This window comes from Sycon ciliatum, chromosome 1 (genome assembly GCF_964019385.1).
Source record: "Sycon ciliatum chromosome 1, ocSycCili1.1, whole genome shotgun sequence".
NCBI classification, from domain to species: domain Eukaryota; kingdom Metazoa; phylum Porifera; class Calcarea; order Leucosolenida; family Sycettidae; genus Sycon; species Sycon ciliatum.
The window spans coordinates 77108952-77130129 of record NC_088643.1 but is presented as its reverse complement, the minus strand read 5'-3'; the positions used below and the strand labels follow the sequence as shown (position 1 = coordinate 77130129).

Below are 21178 nucleotides of genomic sequence, written 5' to 3'. Positions count from 1 at the left end.
GGATCTTGGGCGAGAACACGGCAGGTGAGGGAGGCAGTGATGTCAAGGGAGGACTGGTGCTGTTCGGCCCGGGACGACGGATGAGGTATGCCAAGGCCTCCAAAGCGACATGGCAATGCTATCAGGGTGCGCTCCTCAGCATTGACGGGGCGACCTAGGAGAGCAGGAATGAAGGTGTTGGTGATAGCAGCATCAAGCGGAGCTAGGTGCTCAGCCATACCAGGTTGTGCCCTACAGAGAAAAGTCCATTTGCTCTGCAGGCCGTACACATACGCTGAGTAGGCTGCTTGCGGCTCAGTGATAGCATACTGGCTAAGGCGGTGAACTTGTGTGCTCCACTCCTCAACCTTCTGCTGCAGGTAGCTGGTGACAAAGGCTGGCGTGCCGATTGCAGCGCCGAGGTATCTTGCACCATCGGGTTGGATGGTGACACCTGTGCCGTCGAAAATACGGATAGCCTCATCGAGGAACTGAGGTTTCACAACCAGGATGGATTTGGACGGGTTGGGAAAGTATCCGTACTGGGGGCCCTTTCCGACTAGCCGATCCCACCACTTGCGCACCCGCAGCAGCTTGCCACCCGACCCAGCGTCGTCAGCATACCAGGACTGTACCGCACCTTCAGTTGCCACAGACTTCATCAGCGGGGCGATGCCAATAGCATACATGGCCATTGCCACAGGGTCGCCTTGAGTCGTACCTTCCTCCGATAGGATTGTTTCACCACCAACAAATAGTTTTGCGGGCCAACGGTATGTGTTGACAACCAGATGGGCGAGAGACGGACACGCGTGCTGCACATTCCTAAGGCAAACTTCGCGGTTCAGGCAATTGAACGCATTGGATGCGTCGGCAAGCAAAAGACACTCTGTGGACGGATCATCAAACACAGTCCCCATCGCATGGATGGCAGCTTCGATACCTCCGTCCTGGCCTGCACATAACTGAAGGCTTCCTGCAGCCTCCATGATTTCAGGGCGGATGACAGAGAGGATGGCCTTGCCCAGGATTCGGCGGAGAACCTCCCCAATGCCGATCGGTCTGACACCTGGGCTCTTGTCCAGAGGAATTAATCTGCAGGACGTGTAAGCTTCCAGTGCGGTAGGATCGACATACGTAGTTGCGAGGCGGCGCGCACATTGAGCCATAGCATCGCATAGCTGGTCAGATGCATCGGAGAAGCCGGTGCACATATGGCGCCACGTGTCCGCGTTCACTCCCGATGGGCCAGCACCTCCCTGCGTGTGTAGTGCGGCACGTCGGATGGAGGCTCTATTAAGAGCTTCGAACTGCACAGGATGAGGTGGTATGGGCGCTTGCCCGGGAATCAGTGCATCTGGGTTTGCTGGCTGGCCGATAGGGTGCTTGCTCTTGAGTACGTCACGAACAGTGCTGTCACCCACTCTGTCGTCCAGTTCCAATACACCGCCACGACCACCCTCCTGCAACATGTGGATGGCGGAGGTTAACTTTCCACCCGTCACAAGGTTGGCAAAGTGCCGAGCGTCTGTGGACTGAGCAGTTGTGGATGACTGACTTTGAAGAAGCTGTTGGATCGTGCGACATTCATGGCGTAGTTGATCTATCTCGCCGTTATTCCACTGGTGCAAGCGGGTTTGGAGACACTTTGCGAGTGACTGTGATGGTGGTCTTGTTTTCTGAAGTAGTAGTTGCTGGAACACCATGGCAATTCTGAGGGCTTGACCCTCAAAGGGTCCTGAATCTCCAAAGCCCTGCAGATAGACACTCAGTTGTGCTACAAATGCCTTTCCAGAAGATCCATGTGGCACATTGAAGGTATTTGGCCTGAAATGTACTGCCTCCTCATATGCGGCATTGATGGTGGCTGCCGTAGTTTGGCTGTCCATAGTTCCCAGGGTGAATGCACCAGTCGCTGCAGGCGAATGGTGTGGCAGCGTATTGTTGTCCTGCCTGTTTGCATCTTGATGGAGGGTCTCGTCCAAGGGCAAGGTTGCATGAATCTGTGTTGCTTGACTACTATCTAGACCTGCAAGCAGATGTGCGGCTTCCGCGAGAGAGTCATCTGGATCGGCTCTAGCACTGTCCAGTAATACTTGCCCCGTTTCTGCCGAATCCGTACCTGGTTCATCCGCATCGAGTCGAAGCTGGCTCGTGCCGCCGGCCGGTGTTCTAGCTGCCTGCTCCGCTCGGCCGCCCGCAAAACTAGAACTACTACTACTACTACTACCAAGAGTAGATAAACAAGAGTGTGCAACTCGCGGATGGGTTGGCCCACGGCGGAATTTTTTGTTGACGTAATCTTTTCGACGACGCACGCGCTGCGAGCCTTTTGGAGAGGTTTCCCTCGTGCACTTGGCCGGGCTTTACACTACAAGGTCGGTGCCCAGCACGTGCTCTCACACTGCTCTGCGGCAAAGTCCGCGTTTCTCTGAAAAAAGGTGACGTCAACAAAAAATTCCGCCGTGGGCGGGGGTATCTGCAGATTGTGCAGGAGAGATCCGGAGTTGCACACTCTTGTTTATCTACTCTTGCTACTACTACTACTACTACTACTACCCGCATGGGCAGCACCCGGGTCGCGACACTCTGCAGCTTGGGCATGTGTGTGGATTTCGCGTGGGTCAGTGTCATGCTGTTGGTCTAATATGTCCCACGCCAGCTGAGAATTTGAACCTTATGCGGTACGCGACTCCCGTTTTGCCTGGCTTTGTGGTTTGATGCGTACGAACTTGAAAATTTCAAACTCGTCGGAGCAAGTGGTGTGCACGTCCTGTATTTAGAAAAGCGATCCTGTCAGCTTTTCTATTATTGTGTTCACATGGCAAGAAAAACGACACCGCTATGCTACGTAAGTTTCTACGTAAGGTGCTCGGTATTTCACTTAGGCTACGTAAGTCTCTACGTAAGGTGCTCGGTATTAGATCTACCAACGGGTGGTAGCCGCGTGCTGTGCACGTGCACGGCAGACATTGTGTTGCATGCTGTGCAGTCCGTTTTCGGATGTGCATGCGCGAGGAACTTCCTTCTTTGGAACTGCTTCTTGCATGAGCTGTTTCGGATATTTCGTGTCCTGGCTTATTTCGCTTCGGCTCTGCTGAGACCTCTTTTCACGGAATATTACTCAATGACAGGTGAGTTGACCAGTTCCCTTTGATTCATTTGCTTGTGTTCACTCTTTCATTTACGAAAAGTGTGCTGATTTTGGGCGGAATGCAATAAATATTGGAAAAGCTGACAGGATCTCTTTTCTAAATTTAGCTTTTCCGCTGCCGAGGCCTCCTTTTACTGAATACTCGATGACAGGTGATCTCTGAGTTGACCGGTTTCCTTCGATTCATTTTCTTATGCTCACCCTTTCATTTACGGAAACGTGTGCTGATTTTATTCGGATTTAGATCCATTTGTATCTCTTTGCCCTTGTCTACAGTGTACGAAGAACGCGAGTTCACCTTCTTGACGGTAAGGCTTTTGTCGAAATACTCATATTCATTGTACATTGGTACGTTACAAGTAAGGCACTGGTCAGTGACATACTATCGTTGGCAGTTCCCAATCTGGAGGGAAAGGTTCAAGGACCCATTGACCGAGTTTGCAAAATAAATTCGCATATCAGGGAAAATCTCCATTGTGGAGAGGTTAAGTAAACTTGTTTGCTTCATACGAAACAAGTCAAAGGGTGCAGTCTCGTCTCGTGAAGATCTCGTACTTGTATGATTGGGTTTGTTTACTCAAGTCTGGGCTTTTGATTTATTATTTGTGAGTACCGCCGGGATTGCACTGCCCCAAATAAAGTTTCGTGCCGCCAAAGCAAGAATTACGATCTGCAATCTGTTTGTAGTACCTGCAAGAATGTGCTGTACATGTATCGTACTTTTTTTCGTTGCTGTTTCAGTTGCCGTCATGTTGCTAAAGAAACGTTCAGTAGAGAGGTTCTGCAAAACGAAAATTCGAACGAAGTTTCGCGACAGTCCTTGCGAAAATGTGTACGAATTTTTGCACGAACTTTGTGTTCTGCACATTTTCGTAGTTTGCGCGGGCCAAGTGCACGTACGCCATGACCCGATCTCACGAAATGTCCTACGACAGTTCATTTCGCGTTCCCTGCAAGTTTCGCGTCCAAAGTTGCGAAAGTTCGTGCGAAGTTTTGCACTTCATGACAATGAACGAACGTTTGTACGCATTTTCGTTTTGCAGAACCTCTCTAGTGACTCATTTGTTTCATACGAGACAAGTCAATGAGTTGGTGTGGCTTAGAATCTTTCGCTGTAGAAGAAATCTATTTGTATGTCTATTGGAGAAATAATTGTATTCACTGGTTATAAAATAGGTTAAGACAAACTCACAGAATAAATACCATTGGTAGCTTGGTGTTCGTCCTAAAGAGGATATCATTCATACTCACCAAAATATGTGTAAGATTTTATTATTATGGAGTGCCTTGTTTATCTCTCAGTACCTCCAACCATAGCCTTGCCCCTTTTATCCTCAGGATCAGTGTAGTTGTTGGAACGAGGTGTCGGACTGAGCAATGTATTTGTTTACATTTTTATACATGTTTATTGTTTCTCCTTTGCTGTGTTGTTTTAGAAAATCGTGGACTACCAGTTTGAAGTCTTTGAACGACATTGTACTTCCAAAAGTTGTATCGACATCAACAGGATTACGATTTCAGTGCAATATGATGCAGGATGACCTTATCACGATAACCCATGATTATAAACCATTATAAACACAGAATCAACAAAAACATCTGCGACACGCACCTGGTTACATTTCTCAAATAAATCTGATCGAGGGTGGGGAAATCTGAAATATCTGAAAGGCAAGACAATTTTATGACAGAGTCATGAAATTCTGCTACAGCAACATGCACAGATTGACCTCCGTATAAAAAAAGTATCACCACGGTCCACCACTACTCACATGTATCCCTGCAGAAGAACATGCTAGTGCCATTTTCTGCAAGACAAGGCTTGCACATCATTGCGTATGATACGGTGTAATTGATATGATGTGAAGGCCATCATTTACATATTGATATAGGGCATTCCATTGATTGGTGACAGAAAAAACAAAAGAAATTATAGCAATAAAAACTGCTTTATGGCAGTTTTCTAAAAAAAGTTATTGTGTTCTAGTCCATGGACCCCGTCTAAAAAGTAAGAAATTAACGAAATGTGATAGCCGAAAATTAAAATTTCACACAAAACCTCACAATAATCACATACAGAATGAAAGGCTACATGCAGAAGTAGAATAGTAGTAGTAGAATTTATTATTTTGATAGGGAAGGCCCTACAGACGTTGCCGTCTTGTTACAGGGAACCCTAAGTGCTCTTTACAGAGCGAAACAAAAACGGATAGATGCTCAACCTGACGACACGAGACAGGCAGAGAATTCCACCTATCAGCGCCAAGGAAAGAAGACCTGTAAAAAGGCCCTAGGCCTGTGGGACAGCCCTATTCAAAATTTAATAATAATAATAATAATAAGACCTTTTCCCCTCGTGATCCTCTTTCCTATGCATGCATGACATGCATGTTGCCAATTGTTGTGCAGTACAAGTTTAGTGTTGAAAGCAGCATTTCAAGTGTTGTGATTATTGTGAGGTTTTGTGTGAAATTTTAATTTTCGGCTATCACATTTCGTTAATTTCTTACTTTTTAGACGGGGTCCATGGACTAGAACACAATAACTTTTTTTAGAAAACTGCCATAAAGCAGTTTTTATTGCTATAATAATTATGGAAGGCGAAGGACTAAAGCCGTAAAGGGACGCTGGTCTAGGAGGGCCGGATTTCTCGCACCACGGCAACCAGAAGCGCGCGGAACGCGAGAGCCACCATGTACCAGCGCAAAGCGCTCCAGACTTGCGGCGGTAGAGCGAGTGAGACACTTCGCCGTGACCCAGTACGAGTGCAGTCTTGAGCTACAGCTACGGCCTGGGCTAGCTACATAAGTCATTGTAGGCCCGCGGCCAAGGGAAAAATATTTGCCGAACGTGTGTTCGAAGCGGTTCATGTTCACTCCTTTCGATGATTATTATCAATATCATGATGTCTTTTTCAATTACTTCTAATAATTCTACCACTGTACCAGTGAATATTATTACTTCAATATTATTTATTAGTGCAGTAATTGCCAAGACAGAAGACTGCAATACGAACTCGTACTCGTAGCAGCAGCAATGCCAAGAAGAGCAGGCAGCGTAGCAAAAGCAGTCACAACAACGCAGACGCAATAACATTTTCAGCAGCCGTTCATCTCAGAGGGGATGCAGCGCCAAACTGCGAGGGTGAGGTGGTAACTCTCACAACCAATGCCTCCGCAGGTAAGTACTAGTAAAGCCTCTTGTGCGGGAAAAATGAATTGCACATATCATCAAACAAATTCAAATTCAGTAAACTACTTTGAAGTACAAAAATCAATTTAAATGCATGAATCTTCACTAGTTTGAGGGAAAGAGACAAACGGGAAAAGTCTGAACAAAAAATTGACTGTCACCACCAGGACTCGAACCAGGGACCCTCGCTTGTAGCTAGCGATGCTCTAACCACTGAGCTATGGTGTAGTCGTCATCCCAGCAGAGACCGTTCAACATTTTCTTCAGACTTCGTAACTCACACTTCCTGTGAATCCACACAGGCGGGTGGGACGCAGCCCTCACTGTACCCACACACTTCACGTACACTCTAGCACGCGTGCAGCCCCAAGTCATAAAAATGCATGAATGTTAGTATTAAACACAAAAAAAAAGTAAAAATCAATTGGAACACAAAAAAGAGACAAAAACCCTAGGTAAAAGAGCCCACAGAAACATTACCGTACTGGCAAAGAACGGCAGCTATTTACAAAGGCCCTATTCCTACGCCTGTATGATGCTCGGGACCCTCTGATACAGACAAGTACTATTATATAAGGCCAAGTAAAAAAAAAAGCTAGATGATCGTCCCCGTCCGCCCCAGTTTTTGTCAGCGCCCCAAGAAATATTTTATTTTTTAAATCGTGAGTTTTACTATATGGACCACATACTACTAGTATATCACAACGTCAGTATCGATCTGCTGAAGAAAGAAAAAGAAAAAAAGAAAAAAAAAGAAAAAAAGAGAAAAAAAACCTTGATGTTGTTGTGTACACTGTGTGCATGAGAGGGTAAAAAGTAAAAAAATAAAAATAAAATCCTCCCGCCCTCCCCGATTTTTCCAAAAAAAAGGACGATCATCTAGTAATTTTTTTTACTCGGCCTAACCCTGTTCTTACTCGAACATGCCTCCGGATAGCACACGACTCGTTGTTTTAGAAGACTGTATTATAATGTTTTAGTCTGACTCTGATCGAAATCATCTTGCAGTACAAAGGAAAGTTCTGCTTCTCTCGAAGCAGAAGCGGAGATTCAAAAAACATTCAAATCAAAAGATTGCGCGAAAGCAGTGTACGCGACTACGCGCATCAGACGTGAATACAACATGAGAAGTGAAAGCAGTGTACGCGACTACGCGCATCCAGACGTGAATACAACATGAGGAATGAAAGCAGTGTACGCGACTACGCGCATCAGACGTGAATACAACATGAGGAACGAATGCGTAGTAGCATGATAATGCACAACAGTACAACAAGCAGTGCTGATAGACACATAAAACGGAGTGGCTCTGCACCATTATCAGTGGGCTGGATATAGACTGTACAAACCCAATACTAGTACAATACTAGTATTAGATAAACCTTGTTATAGTTCACACATGTTGTTAGTTTGACAGCATGAAACAAGGTGGAGGACACAACACCCAGCTGGAGAAACTAAAGAAGTCAGTTACGACTGCCCTTGAAGCTGAGAAGTTGTGTGAGCTCAGTCTGTGCGAACGGTAGGTTCATTATCCAAACAAATGGCGAAATAAAAAGTTGCCAGAAGAATAACCTCTACAAATAACCACTTGTGTTATCCACACGTATCAACTACTTATCAGCATTTCAAAGAATATTCTGATTCTGAAAACAATCGTTTCAATGCTCGACCTTATTATAATGATGATAAACTGAACACAATTCAAGAATACTATAACTCAACACATAAGAGATTAGAACTCAGACGGTGAGCCAAGAAAAAATTGTAACATGGAAAAATGTGGGCACAAGGCACTTTCATGCCGTGGAATGTCTCCGTGCTCCTTGTCAGTTTTGTGCTGGATTGTGCACGTCTGACTCTTCAAAATCTGGCTTAGTTGGTAGACTCAATCGCATAACTTGTGCCCACATTTGTCCATGTTACATAAGTGATATGAATGTTATCTAATCTGGCACTCAATGTGTGACATTTTGTGTGACATTTTGTGTGTTATCTTGCAATATCACGCGACTCAATATCACATCAGACTAATTATACCAAAGTTTCTCTGCAGGGACTGGGAGGATGGGAGTTGAAAAATCCACAGCTGATGCAAACCGGATTTTTAATGTATGATGTATATGTGTTTTTTTTCTGCACCCCACTAGGTTCATCGTTAGCTACCCCACAGCTGAGTGCCATACTGGTCATGACGTAACTACAGAAACAGGAAAACTTGCCGGGGAGCTGAGCGAAAGGCAAGGTAAGAAACTAAGAATCACTCCGCGACATCTGAGGCTTCATGCAAACGGTGATAACGGCACACGCGCCATGACTTTGTTTTGTAGGCTCTGTTGAGAAGCGACACTCCAACGCGTTCACCTGTGACCACCACGGCACAATGTATAGCGCGACAAGGCTGGTGTGATATTCAGTACTGAGAACGTGACCGCGGTCCGAGCAACAAACAACACCTTTGTGCAGTTGACAAGACCCTTGTTCACCCTTGACCATTCCTGGAGCAATATAAATCTAAATCTGCAAAAAACAAACTCTCTCTACAGCTACTTGTTTTCTCCTGCAACCTTCTCCGGGACTGTGCTGCTTTTTAAAACTACTGTCATGTCCAGCAAAATCCAGCCTTATCATGCTCAACTAGGGTCAGGACCATACAGTTGTTGCCCACAGGGACAGTTGTCTGTGTACTGCTGCGGGGTACTGATGTTTTATTTGGCTGGATTTCATCAACAACGACTACTTTACCATTCAAATGGTTGGTTGTTACCTGTGATCTCTGTGTTCTCTTTGTAGAACTTTATACCTGTGCATGGCCATGATCCCATGTACAAACAGCCCCAGAGAGTACCCATGCGTGCTGTACCCAGCGTGTGGCGCACGGCAGTCGGCCCAACAACAGCACGCGAGCAAGGTACGTCAGAACACTGCTACGTATATGAGTATTCGTGTGCCTGTGTGTATGAGTGTGCGCTCGTTTGTGTGTGTCCGTATTTGTTTTAAAGTTTGATGCAGTGGTTTGTACTAGGTGCTTTCCCGCCTACTCAGTTCTCACCAACCAGACTGATATCTATGATAAAGCTCTGGTCTACGGTACATGAGTAGATGATGCTCTCCGGATATCTAGCAGCATCTAGACCCTCCTGGAATACGGAGAACTTAATTATGGGCTGCTTATCGCTATAGGCTACTGACATGTATTGTACTATGGTACTTGAAGTCTTGAATAGTAGTCGTTGGTGGGAAAGGATCATCCCTCTAGGCTATGTGTGGGTTCGTGTTATGACAAGTTCTTGTGGACCTACAATGTCCTCTGCAGGTATGTTCAATTTGTAAAGATGTTCCCATCCATCAACCTCCGCTCAGAACGAGCTAAGAATCGTGGACAGCTTATCAAGGACAAGGTATGTTGCGGGTGCTCCGCCGGCTGATGTGACCAGTAATGGATGTGTCTGTCCTGCTGCTAAGTATACGAGATCTCGTAGTCCTTAGGCTGTTTTGTTGTCCTGCTGCTGCCTAGCGGATCATGTGATTGTTCGCTTCCCTGTGTGTGCTCTGGGTACTGCCCCTCGCGTTGTTTCCTGTAGCTGTGTGCTTATTGTGCTGTTGTCTGTGTTCTTGTATTCACATGCCGGATTCCCTTGCATTCATGTATCCACATCATCCGGGTGACGTCACATGCCTATCATAGTGCCAGTGGTGTAACGATGTGCTAGTATTGTTTTCCTGTGTGATGACATTCCCCAAACTGTCTCCTGTCTCGCATGCGCACGTGTGATATGAGCATGCATGATTCGTGAGTCTTCAGTCAGCGAGTCTTGATACACACATGTAACACAGTGTTATCTCTGTGTTTACACGGTGTACTTGTAGGTTGAACTAGCTGGTGTCGACTTGACTGACCTGGGCAAGAAGCTGTTTGCCCTCAAGGCATGGGCATCCGCGCACACGAAGGTGCCCCGCGCCAAGGCTAAGAAAAAGACATAGACTACGTGTTCGCATGGCTCTTTGTACATTCACAGTTGAGTGCCTCGTTTATGTGTGTATGTTTAAATCATGTACACCCTCTGATGGGAGTATGATAATGTAGTCATCTAGGACGGCTGGACTGTCCCTAGTGTTCCAAGTGCATATTGACGCTAACCTCCAATGTTATATCCAGCAAGTATCAGATCTGCACTATCGCACATAGAACTGGTGTATATTTCTTTACTGTGTTGACTCACTACCCTACTAGCCACAGTCATATTTATATCAACAATAACGTGGGCACCGCATTATTTTTTGTTTAGGAGCTGTCGGTATGCCGGTAGCATGGGTCACGCTAGTGCAAAATAGGCTAGACTACATGCAGCCAAGAACCAGGCACTATTCCATCCAAGAAATAGTGGGAGTAACTATCCTGATGCCTTGCAACATGTCCAAACCACTTCAACTTGATGCTTGGTAACGAGAGAGCTTGGAAGCTCAGGGCCCTACGCTATGCTTTTTTGCCTTGATGACCGAGACAAAAAAAAGCATAGGGACCGGATGTCATAAATTCTTATAAGTTTCTACTTTTTGTTTTTAGACATATTAAACCTGGGATTCGAACCCGCACTATCGCCCTGCATGCATCCCCCGATACACTTCGCATACATACTATTTCTTTCAAGTTGCTTCACGTTATGATCTTGTATTTGAAAGCCCTATTGGAATATGCATTGTGGCCAGCCGTTTTTGATTGTACGGTACGGTCGGGATAGGTACGGTCGAGGGTAATACGACACCGTCTACCGCCTTGATGACGGCAAAAAAAGAAAAGGGATGTTATAAATTTTTCAATTCTCCTATTTTTTTCGGGCATTACCTGGGATTCGAACCCGCACTATCGCCCTACATGCATTCCCCCATACACTTCGCATTCATACTCATTCTTCCAAGTTGCTTCACGTTGCTTGCGGTTGAAAGCCCTATTTGAATATTGCGGCCAGCTGTGTTTGATGGTACGGTACGGGACAGATACGGGATAGCGCCAGGCGTGACACAAACACACAAACACCAAATTAAAGCTGTGTGGACCCTGGCTAGCGCCAGACGTTACTGAAGTAACGTCTTCTGCATAGCTACGGGAAGAAAACTAATTATGGACCTTACTTAAGTATTTTTTTTAAATAGTTCAATACTCGTAAAATGAGTGCCAATGGGCAAATGTCCGGTGCTGCACTGAGAACGCATGAGTGGTGACATCTCGTACTGCAATAGGGACTACTTGTATCACGACTAAACATCTTGGTCGTGTTGCTTGATTGCTGCGTCCATCAACTCAATGCACACGCCGGTGGCTTGCTGCGCCAAGCGGCTGACTGCGTGGAAGTTGAGGAAGCCATGGGATATTCCGTCGAATGGGCGTAGTGTCACATCCTTGCCGAGTGCGTGCAGACGACGCGCCATGACGATGGAATCATCCAAGAGGGGGTCAAATGAACTTGGCTGAAAGGTACAACAGAACGGATGGAGAGAGAGAGAGGGAGAGAGAGAGAGTGTGTGAGAGAGAGAGTGTGTGTGTGTGTGTGTGAGAGAGAGAGAGAGAGAGAGAGAGAGAGAGAGAGAGAGAGAGAGAGAGAGAGAGAGAGAGAGAGAGAGAGAGACATGCACACACACACACACCTGTACTTGTACTTGTTGCTCACTGCCAAAACTGGTCACGTGGGTCTCCCCGGGAGAGGGGAGAGAGACTCTAAAGGAATCTTGGAAAGATGACTCAATTGGTTATTGAACCGCCCAACGGCCGACACCCCCTGAAATCCCCAAAACTCTGGGTGGACTTGAAAACGATCCCACTTATGGGCTCACCACACCTCAGTAAGTGGGTGTGGACAAGGTGCAGAAAAAGGATTGACGGCATCAGGGTATCCGTCCTGGGATCCAACTGCAGTTACCCCTGCCCCCAGTGGAGGTAATACTTGCTACTAGTGCGGGTGGCTAAATCAGGCTGGATCTGATTTAGACATCACTAGCACCATCGATTACACAAGAGTTAATCTAGCCAGAAGCAGTCCATGGTTAACAGGTATGTATACTTCAAATAGAAAGTATACGAACCCTGGAACCAACAAAGGTGGCAAGTACAACATTACACCTTCAAGCAGCCGAGCCCGTTGGCAACATACCCAACACAATCAGGCATAAGTGTACCCACCAACTGAACTAGCTGGCACACACACACACACACACACACACACACACACACACACACACACACACAGAGTAAGAGATGACCCATAGCACGAAGAAATCTATCGGCAAAGAAACATAGCTTTCTTACTTGAACACCCACAAAGGAGCACAATAATGTAGCATTTTGAAATGTTCTTGTACTCAAAGATACCGATAAGAAGTACGGCTGAGCCTCAGGCAACTCTTCCACTAGACAGCAGGGGTCCTTCTCCAATGGAGGTCGCTGTCATGGAAGTTCTATCAGCTCATACTGCACACTACTCTCTGTGGAAGGGGTGCTAGTAACCCACCTTCCCATTCCTAGCAGGGTCCAGCACATACATGTAGATGATCTATATGTGCTTACCAAGGTGCTCTGTGCACACTTCACATGACTGACTATTAGAGAGAGGTTAAGCTGCACGTTATTTCTGACGTGATGCGCAATATCACGTCAAATTAGGCGTAAACCTCCAAATTTCGACGTGAGCTGCAGGTCACTTGCGTTGTTTTCCAACGCGCGAGCTGAACTTTCGTGTCACGTAAAGCTTAACCTCTCTATTAACACCCCTTCCCAGACACGCAATATGTCTCAGGCACAATCGATTTTCTATGGAACTCACATGGCCAGCTACTCATTACACACAGACTAGCTGCTCCAGACATAGCTACTCATTACACACAGACTGCTCCTTGCATTGATCAGTAAGGCTTGAAAATGCTAACAGTACAGTCAGACCTCGCTTAACCGCACACATCCGTTTTCCACAAAAATATCCGGATAGGCGAGGGAACTGGATAACCGAACACCGGTTACATTGGATGCATCACGCAGACTAGCTGCTCCAGACATAGCTACTCATTACACACAGACTGCTCCTTGCATTGATCAGTAAGGCTTGAAAATGCTAACAGTACAGTCAGACCTCGCTTAACCGCACACATCCGTTTTCCACAAAAATATCCGGATAGGCGAGGGAACTGGATAACCGAACACCGGTTACATTGGATGCATCACGTATGCTGTAAATCTGTAGCCAGCTATTTTCTTCCGGGTCGCGAGGGATCCGGATAAGCGAGATCTGACTGTACATCACACCCAGACCCAGAGCTACAGGCCAGGGCCTGTCACAACATTGCTGACCTCTGACTCTGTGGCTCCAGCAGATCCTGTGAAGTACGTACATGTGCATGACTGTACTTCAGAATTAGGTTGTTAACATGCTCATCATGTCACATGTAGAGACTACACAGAAGACTCTCTACTCTAGGTCTCCTTTTTGGTGAAACAGACTTCCAACATTGCACATGTTGTAAGGTTGCCTAACTTAGTTACATGTACATGACTATTGCATCTAGTCACAATTCACACACCTACGTGTGGTATAGCAGTGCTTGGGTTTTCCGGGGCATCGGAAAGGTTCCTTCTCGAAAGAGTTTTGGACAGGGGTGTATTTGCGGACAGTTCCTGATCAATAGGCCAGTTTGTCAATACGATAAGTACGGAATTAGCACTCCTCAGCTACTGGTATGTGAATGCATAGCTCATACCGTACTGCCATGTGTGCTATAGTGGCTTACCAGCAATGCAACCGATGGTAAGCTGTGCAGCATCTCATCACTGGCCAGCAGTGGAGAGAGGTAGGCCGGCGAAGCATTCAGGATGGTGGCATGACGTTGGTGGATGCCCGACTGCAGCTGTGACAGGTGACCGGTGTTCGGGTGATACTCTGGCGTGCTGGACAGGACAAGAGAAGAACACCATGAACTGGTACTCACAGAGCAATCAGCATTGCGGAGTACATCCACAGCATAGCCTAGCAGTGCGAGCACAGAGAGACTGAGAGAGTGGATTCCGATGACTTTAAGGAGACTATAGCAAGGGCAAAGGCAAGTCACACGGTCCACGTCCACCAAACACCTGCCTCTAGTCACAGAGCTCTCTGTCCTCATCCATCACCAACGTTGCATCAGATAAAGAAAGCAGGACAAAGGAAGCGACGCAGTTTTGTTTCAATTCCAGGTGGTGAAAATCAAAGCTCGAAGTGATGAAAATCAAAGCTTGAGGTGATGTGCACACAGCTACCCAGAAAGTGACAAAACCATACAATGCTGCTCAATGAAATCCGGTTGTGCACAGCATACACAGCTACCCAGAAAGTGACAAAATCACAGCTAACCAGAAAGTGACAAAGTCACAGCAAAGCACTTTAAAGTACAGTCTGTATCGGCTATAGAGTGACCGGATATAAGAATATATCGGCTACAGTGATATTGGTACGAAATATCAAAAGCAAAACGTATTTTATCCAGTACAAATATCACTATAACCAATATTATCGGATGTAATGATATTATCGGATATTATGATGGCAACAAAGAATCAAAACATGCATAACACACTACATTATTATCGGCTATAGTGATAACTTTAAAATACATGTTGCAATAATATCAAAGGCCCTATTTTTTTACTTTCTTCACGTTACTTATTTTGACAGTGACACATGTACACGTACATAACAGAATTTTTTTATGGAAATGCGGGCACTGTCAACTATGCAGCATGCTCATTTGTCAAAACGCCATGCTGGAAGTATTTCCTTGCCTTTAATGTGTCGATCGAAAGAAATCGATCGTATCGCATATAGTGATGCATCGGTTATAGTGATACAATCACGGAAATCAAAAGGGTACGCTATAGCCGATACAGACTGTACAGTGCTGCTCAATGAAATCCGGTCACGTGAGTCAAGTTTGCGCCTTGCACCATTTCGCAGCCCAATGTTCGCAGGTCTAGGGCAACGCCCAGCACGTACGTGAGTGACTCGACTGGATTTCATTGAGCAGCACTGTAGGTTCTTTCACATTTCATAAGCACAAGACATGAAGTGTGAAAGTTGATTGTCGATGTGCTAAGAACGTGACTTGGTGTAGTTTCACCGTAGTACACGTGGACACACACACGCACGCAGAGGGAGACTGCAGCCTACAGCCAATTCCGTCCCATATTGTGCGAACAGCTCTCACATTGGGTGCACTGAGCAACCTCCCAGAGAAGGTGCCTACGTTGGCGTGGACAAAGTAATGTAACGCCTATCATTGTCACTACGTCGCATACAGTCAAACTTCAGTAGAACGTATGAGGGAGTAGTAAAACGCTGGTATTTACGTACTCCCTGAGCGTACCTCTAGGGGACATCCACCTCAGTGATTCACAGGTGAGGTACTTCACACCTGAGGTCTGGGAAAGGATACGCAGGGTCGTCGAAACAGCACTCCACACCCGATGAAAGGAGAAAAGGGTGTTAGACCCTGGGTATTTAACCCTTTCCGTGCTGACCCCTTTTACTCCAGCAAACTGCCTTTCCAGCGCACTGACTCTCCTGGTGTCGTTTTCGCGCAAAGGTCCGAACGAATTTTTCTCTCAATTCAGTTCACCTTGATGGATTTTCGTCATCCTGGGCTTGTTGGAAAGATCAGGACCAAGCGAATCCATCCTGGTAGCTCTCCTCTCAATATGCACAGAGGTGCAACTTCTATGTCCTCTTGAAACTACTTCACGATGCCTCGGAATGGCACAGCAACTCGACCTCACATTCTTTTCGATTTCTTCTTCCAGTTCAGCCGATTTTCACGATTCAAACTGCGCTGCAAAGCTGAGATCCACGTGCTTCCGCTGGTGTCCATTACGCATGCGCTGCGCCAAAGGGAAATCCCCTGGCACGCAACAAAAAAACTGCGTGAACAAAACGCTCAGTGCCGTGAATTCCGTGTTCACACCGTCGCCGCTCCGTCAATCTTTCACCTATCGCGAAGAACTTTATATTGCTAGAAAGCTGAGCTCAATACCTTTCCAACAGCGTATCGATTATAGCGATAGACTTATTTTTGACGGAGTTACAAAAGTTTGTACACTCATCTATGCGCTGTGAAGTACTGCGCAAATCTCATGACGTCTATAGACGTCATTAGTCGTTTGGCGTACAGCGCGCATGACGTCTATAGACGTCATTAGCATGGAAAGGGTTAATGTTGAAGTTTAACTTTTATTTCATGCCACCTTGCTTGTCACACACCAATATCGCAACCACGTTAGCTATAATTTTAAAAGTTACTGTCTCCACGCCGACTGTTCACATTACAAGGTAAGGGTATATATTGTGAAATGGGCAATCCTATTTGCACCGAAGGAATTTTTACTGGAGTGACAGTCTATGCACCTCTTATCAGCTGTCACTATCCAAAGATGCCAACGTTTGCCAATTCTAATTTGCTAATCCCAGGAATGCACTATACAGTGAAATTTCCAAGGAAAAGAAGAACTGGTATCTCACCTGCCACTCCCCCGGTACGCATTCAAACATGCCCGCAGCGTTCCAATGGGTAACAGCGGATCCATTACGCTTAGGCAGCGTGCCGGTGACAGATCTAGTGAGATTTTCAGAGCAGGGTACGCGCCCAGCACCAGACATGGCTTCCGAAGCTGGTACTGCGCAGCGAGGAATGCCACTCCGAAGACAAAGTTACCTCCGGCCGAGTCGCCGGCCAGGATGACTTTCTCGGCAGTGGTGCCCAGGCTGGTGGCGTTCCTCAGCACCCAGGCGTACGCGTAGAAACAGTCGTTGACGGCACGTGGGTACGGGTGCTCGGGGGCCGTCATGTAGTCAACGGACACCACGGGAACGTTGAGCTGGTTGGCCCAGTGGCTTAGATAGCTCTGCATGAACAATACACCACAAGGAAGACACATGCATAGGGTATACTAATATTATGTACAGTGATGCTCAATGAAATCCGGTCACGTGAGTCAAGTTTGCGCCTTGCACCATTTCGCAGCCCAGTGTTCACAGGTCTAGGGCTGCGCAACGCCCGGCACGTACTTGAGTGACGCGACTGGATGTCATGGAGCAGTACTGTACTATTGTATATGGGGCCAAATGAAAACCTGGTGCACATCCGTGTTACACACATGATACAGTATCTTTTTATTGGCTACGGCAGCGGAGAAATGGATGGAGCATGGTGGCAGCAAAGCACACCCATTTGTTTCCAATGACCTAGCACATGTGACTGTGACGTTTGCGCCAGAAACCCTCCACCATGGAAGTGAATGATGACTGCCTTAGAAGGCTCAGAGCTGGCACTCTGCAGCAAAAAGAGAGTGTTGAGCATGGTACAGAACAAATCGTCAACGTCAACCGCACATGGCATGCTAACACCTTTGTTTGTTTGTTTTGAAACTCGGATGTTTTTCTTCTTCTTTTTTTTCTCTACAAAATCCACATTATCTCCAGACACTGGGGTGAATAATGGAGTGTGCATGTGGTGGTGGGGCCCATTAAGCTCAGCCGACCAGAGGTCTCGGCTTTATAGCTCCATGGACGCACCAAAGGGGGATCGGGTAGGAGTATCCAAAAGACCACGGACAGCTATTGTACTCTACGGTCGCAGAGCACACATACAAATGTCACCTTACTTCTCACAGTGACTTACATGAAGGCCGAGGCACCGTCCATAGAAGCTTCTCCGCTCCATACTCTCAGCAGTGTCCAGAAAATCGTCCGGAAACTGAGTATGATCAACGATCAGGTCGCCAGTCTTGTCCATGCCACTTGCACGACAGCGTAGATGACTTTAAAAAGCTGCGCGTGATCCCTGAGCAGCTCTGAATGTTCTTCAAGTGCTGACACAGCCTGTGCGAAATCTCTCTTAGTATTCGATGACGTAAGCAGTGACTTGATGATGTCATCAAGCGCCAATGTACACGTGGAGAATATGGATACACTAGATCGCAGTCCGTTGCTGGCTACACCCGGGTAAGCATTGTAACGGGAACATTGCTGCAGCAAGTAAGGGATGGTGCTGAGCAACGACCCGATCGCAGCGCACAGCATATGACAAGCGGAAGCCAATCGGGACCTCTGCTCCGGGCTCAGTGCTCCGCCACCTTTGCTGCGCTGTTCCTGCTGGAGACGCTGCACTTGCGCTAGCAGCCCTTGCAACGCTGCGGTTGTGACACGCGGTGGAGTGGAATAGTGACGCGCTGCACTGCGTGACGCGGGGCATTGCCAGTGATGGTGTGTCACCAGCGACGCAGTGTACTCGCCACGACCTGTGTCCGCTACACTCACCAAGTTCCTGGTACTGACAACAGCTACTGAGCAGGGAGCACCGGTATGCTGTTTCACCACACGGTGCAGCTGGGCAATACGCCGAACTGATACAGCGGGAGCGAGAAAGCAGCCGCTGTGAAGCAACGACAGGTCGAGTGGCGTTACGTGCTACTGTTGATGCCGCCATAACAACAAGCTAGGCAATAAGAGTCCCTTGCCAGGGCAGGCAGTCCAATTGGTTTCAAAGGTCAGGCAAAATCACAAGTCCTGCGGAGCACGTACACGAACACATGTTCAAAGCGCATGCAAGGCAATTGCAAGCGCATACACACACAAAACAGTTGTGCACGGCACATTCAAAGTACACACTGCTCACACATGAAGACACATAAGCACATATGCGCGCGCACGCGCACACACACACACCGACACACAAGCAAACAGAGAGACACACACACACACAGATGAGACCCTGACCAAACACATGTACTAGTAAAAGACCGCATGCACAATGTCAATGTGATGCACACCTCCAAGACGGAATGGGCGCTTTCAATAGTACACATACTACTTCTGGTGCTTTGAAGATCCAGAAAACCCCAGTGTAACACCGGCTTTAGCCTACAGGTTTGTACACACTGTGGGTGACATTGCATACAAGTAGATCATCACATCTAGTACGATTGTTCTTCCACTTCAAGAATCGTCCCTTCGTTTCACAGCACAGAATAGCTGTCTCTCAGCTGGTAATCAGCAGGGACATTCTCTACTTGCGAAGACTGAGTGATTGCCAGCACTCGCCCTTTCCTTCCACAAGCGATGTATAGAATAATAATATCACTGTTCGAGTATTTTTCTTTCAAATCTGAGACCATTGACAGGATCGGAAGGAGAGCTCTACTGCAAGCCAGAAGTCAGGCTGGCGTCAGGCTGGCGTCAGGCTGTCGTGAAAAGTAACGAATTCAAACCGCTCCTCAACAAAATCATTACAGTTAGCAAAGAAGCTAGTTCCAACCAATCCAAGTAGAGTGACTTTCAGGAACTATTATTAAATCCAACGTCTTGTTCATTCAAAGACAGTGCTTTTTTCGCTTCTGCACTGTCTTTGAGTTACGAGATGTATGCGCTCAGCCGCTCACCTGGGTCACGGCGAAGTGTCGTCGCTCTCCCTGCTCTCCGCGTAGCTCCGGATCTCCGCACGCGCAGCCTACACAACGCTTTGCGCTGGTGGCTGTCGCGTGCGCGCACTCCTGGTTGCCATGGTGCAAAAACTGCCGCCCTCCTAGACCAGCGTCGCATATGGAAGCAATCTTCATTTCCTCAAATCATTTCGTAGTGACAGTGTTCCTTTTTTCATGTAATAGGGAGGTTCTGCTCTACGTTTTGGGAACGCGACGCAAAGAATCACGCGAACTTTCTTCGCGTTCCCGTAACGTAAAGAAATGCTGTTCTGCTCTACGTTTCACCTAGAGAAGTCACGTGGAATGTGTACTGGGAATTTCCCCTTCCATATTTGGCAGTTTTCTGCATGCAGTTGATCGATACCCAGCAAATCCGTACGCATTTTCTCTGCGTGTGCCACAACGTAGAGAACCCCATCTCCGCGTAGAAATCTGGAGCCAAAACACGCGAAGCCGTAGACTCTAACCCAGACACCTGCTCTCTACGTGATTTCTCTACGTTTCACGTATAGCAGAACCTCCCTAGTCCTGGAATTATTTTCGCCTAGTCGTTTAGTCGGACAAGAGAAGGACATCCCTCTTCATCTCCTTGGCATTGCTTCGTACAAGGTATGTGATCGTCGGCCATTGCATGTCTATCCGATTAGGATCGTACACAATTCTTGCTCGTAGTCTGATTCCATATATAGACATATTTATTTTTTAGTAATTTTTCAGCGTTTGATTTATTTGTTCGTAATTTTTCGTCGTTTGCAGCTACATGTACAACACTATCGTCATACATCTGCGCGTGTGAATGCACATGTGCATCTTACCTGGCGATGAGCATGACCCTCCCCCTGATTGAATTGTTGTATAAATTCATGCAAGGTAAGTAAAATAGTTGACTAAGTCTTGCTGTTAGGTAAATCGGGGGGAGGATTTTTTTCAACAACTCTCCAGTACCTGTAGACACGTATGTGATGGTGATTGGGTTATTACGGTCGTCATCAAAGAGTTGATGGGGGTTGCGATGGTGATTGGGTTAGCATAACGATAGGATCTGTACACATACATGTACAATGTAGCAACAAGATTTGCAAATAGGGTATATAGGACCTGTACACACACACACATAAGAATAACGATAGGATCTGTGCACGTAACAACTAGATCTAGGGCATATAGGACTTGTACACATAATTATAAGATGATTATTAGGGTTTGCTGAGTGTTGTTGCTGTTGTCGTTGTGATCTGTAGTACCAAGAGTCCATAACCCCCCAGAGTGTGCAACTCCAGGTTGGGGTCTGGCGCAACGAAATCCAAACATTGCGTCATCCGGTCCCCGGGCAAGCATGGGCGGATGGGGCCATGTGCATA

At 46.8% G+C, this 21178-nt stretch overlaps 1 protein-coding gene and 1 long non-coding RNA gene across 2 annotated transcripts; one reads left to right on the top strand and one right to left on the bottom strand.

Moving 5' to 3' along the window:
• Positions 1-6037: 6037 nt before the first annotated feature.
• On the top strand, positions 6038-11038 carry LOC135805567 (uncharacterized). Its single transcript, XR_010551151.1, has 5 exons — positions 6038-6313; positions 8476-8570; positions 9119-9236; positions 9642-9726; positions 10196-11038. It is a non-coding gene; the product is annotated as an uncharacterized LOC135805567 (long non-coding RNA).
• Positions 11039-11374: 336 nt separating this feature from the next.
• LOC135805566 (hormone-sensitive lipase-like) lies at positions 11375-19703 on the bottom strand. The gene is made up of 4 exons (XM_065319622.1): positions 18017-19703; positions 16858-17240; positions 14102-14258; positions 11375-11794 (listed from the first exon to the last, which is right to left on the bottom strand). Exons 1-4 carry the CDS (start codon positions 18128-18130, stop codon positions 11585-11587), a joined length of 864 nt encoding a protein of 287 aa, XP_065175694.1. The 5' UTR covers positions 18131-19703; the 3' UTR covers positions 11375-11584.
• Positions 19704-21178: the final 1475 nt, after the last annotated feature.

Excerpts from the sequence above, each read along its gene's own strand:
- LOC135805566 (XM_065319622.1), bottom strand. The coding sequence starts at position 18,130 with ATGGACAAGACTGGCGACCTGATCGTTGATCATACTCAGTTTCCGGAC. Across the intron at positions 14,259-16,857 it reads GCGTACCGGGGGAGTGGCAG|CACGCCAGAGTATCACCCGA; the intron begins GTGAGATACCAG and ends TGTCCTGTCCAG. Across the intron at positions 11,795-14,101 it reads TACCATCGGTTGCATTGCTG|CCAAGTTCATTTGACCCCCT; the intron begins GTAAGCCACTAT and ends TGTACCTTTCAG.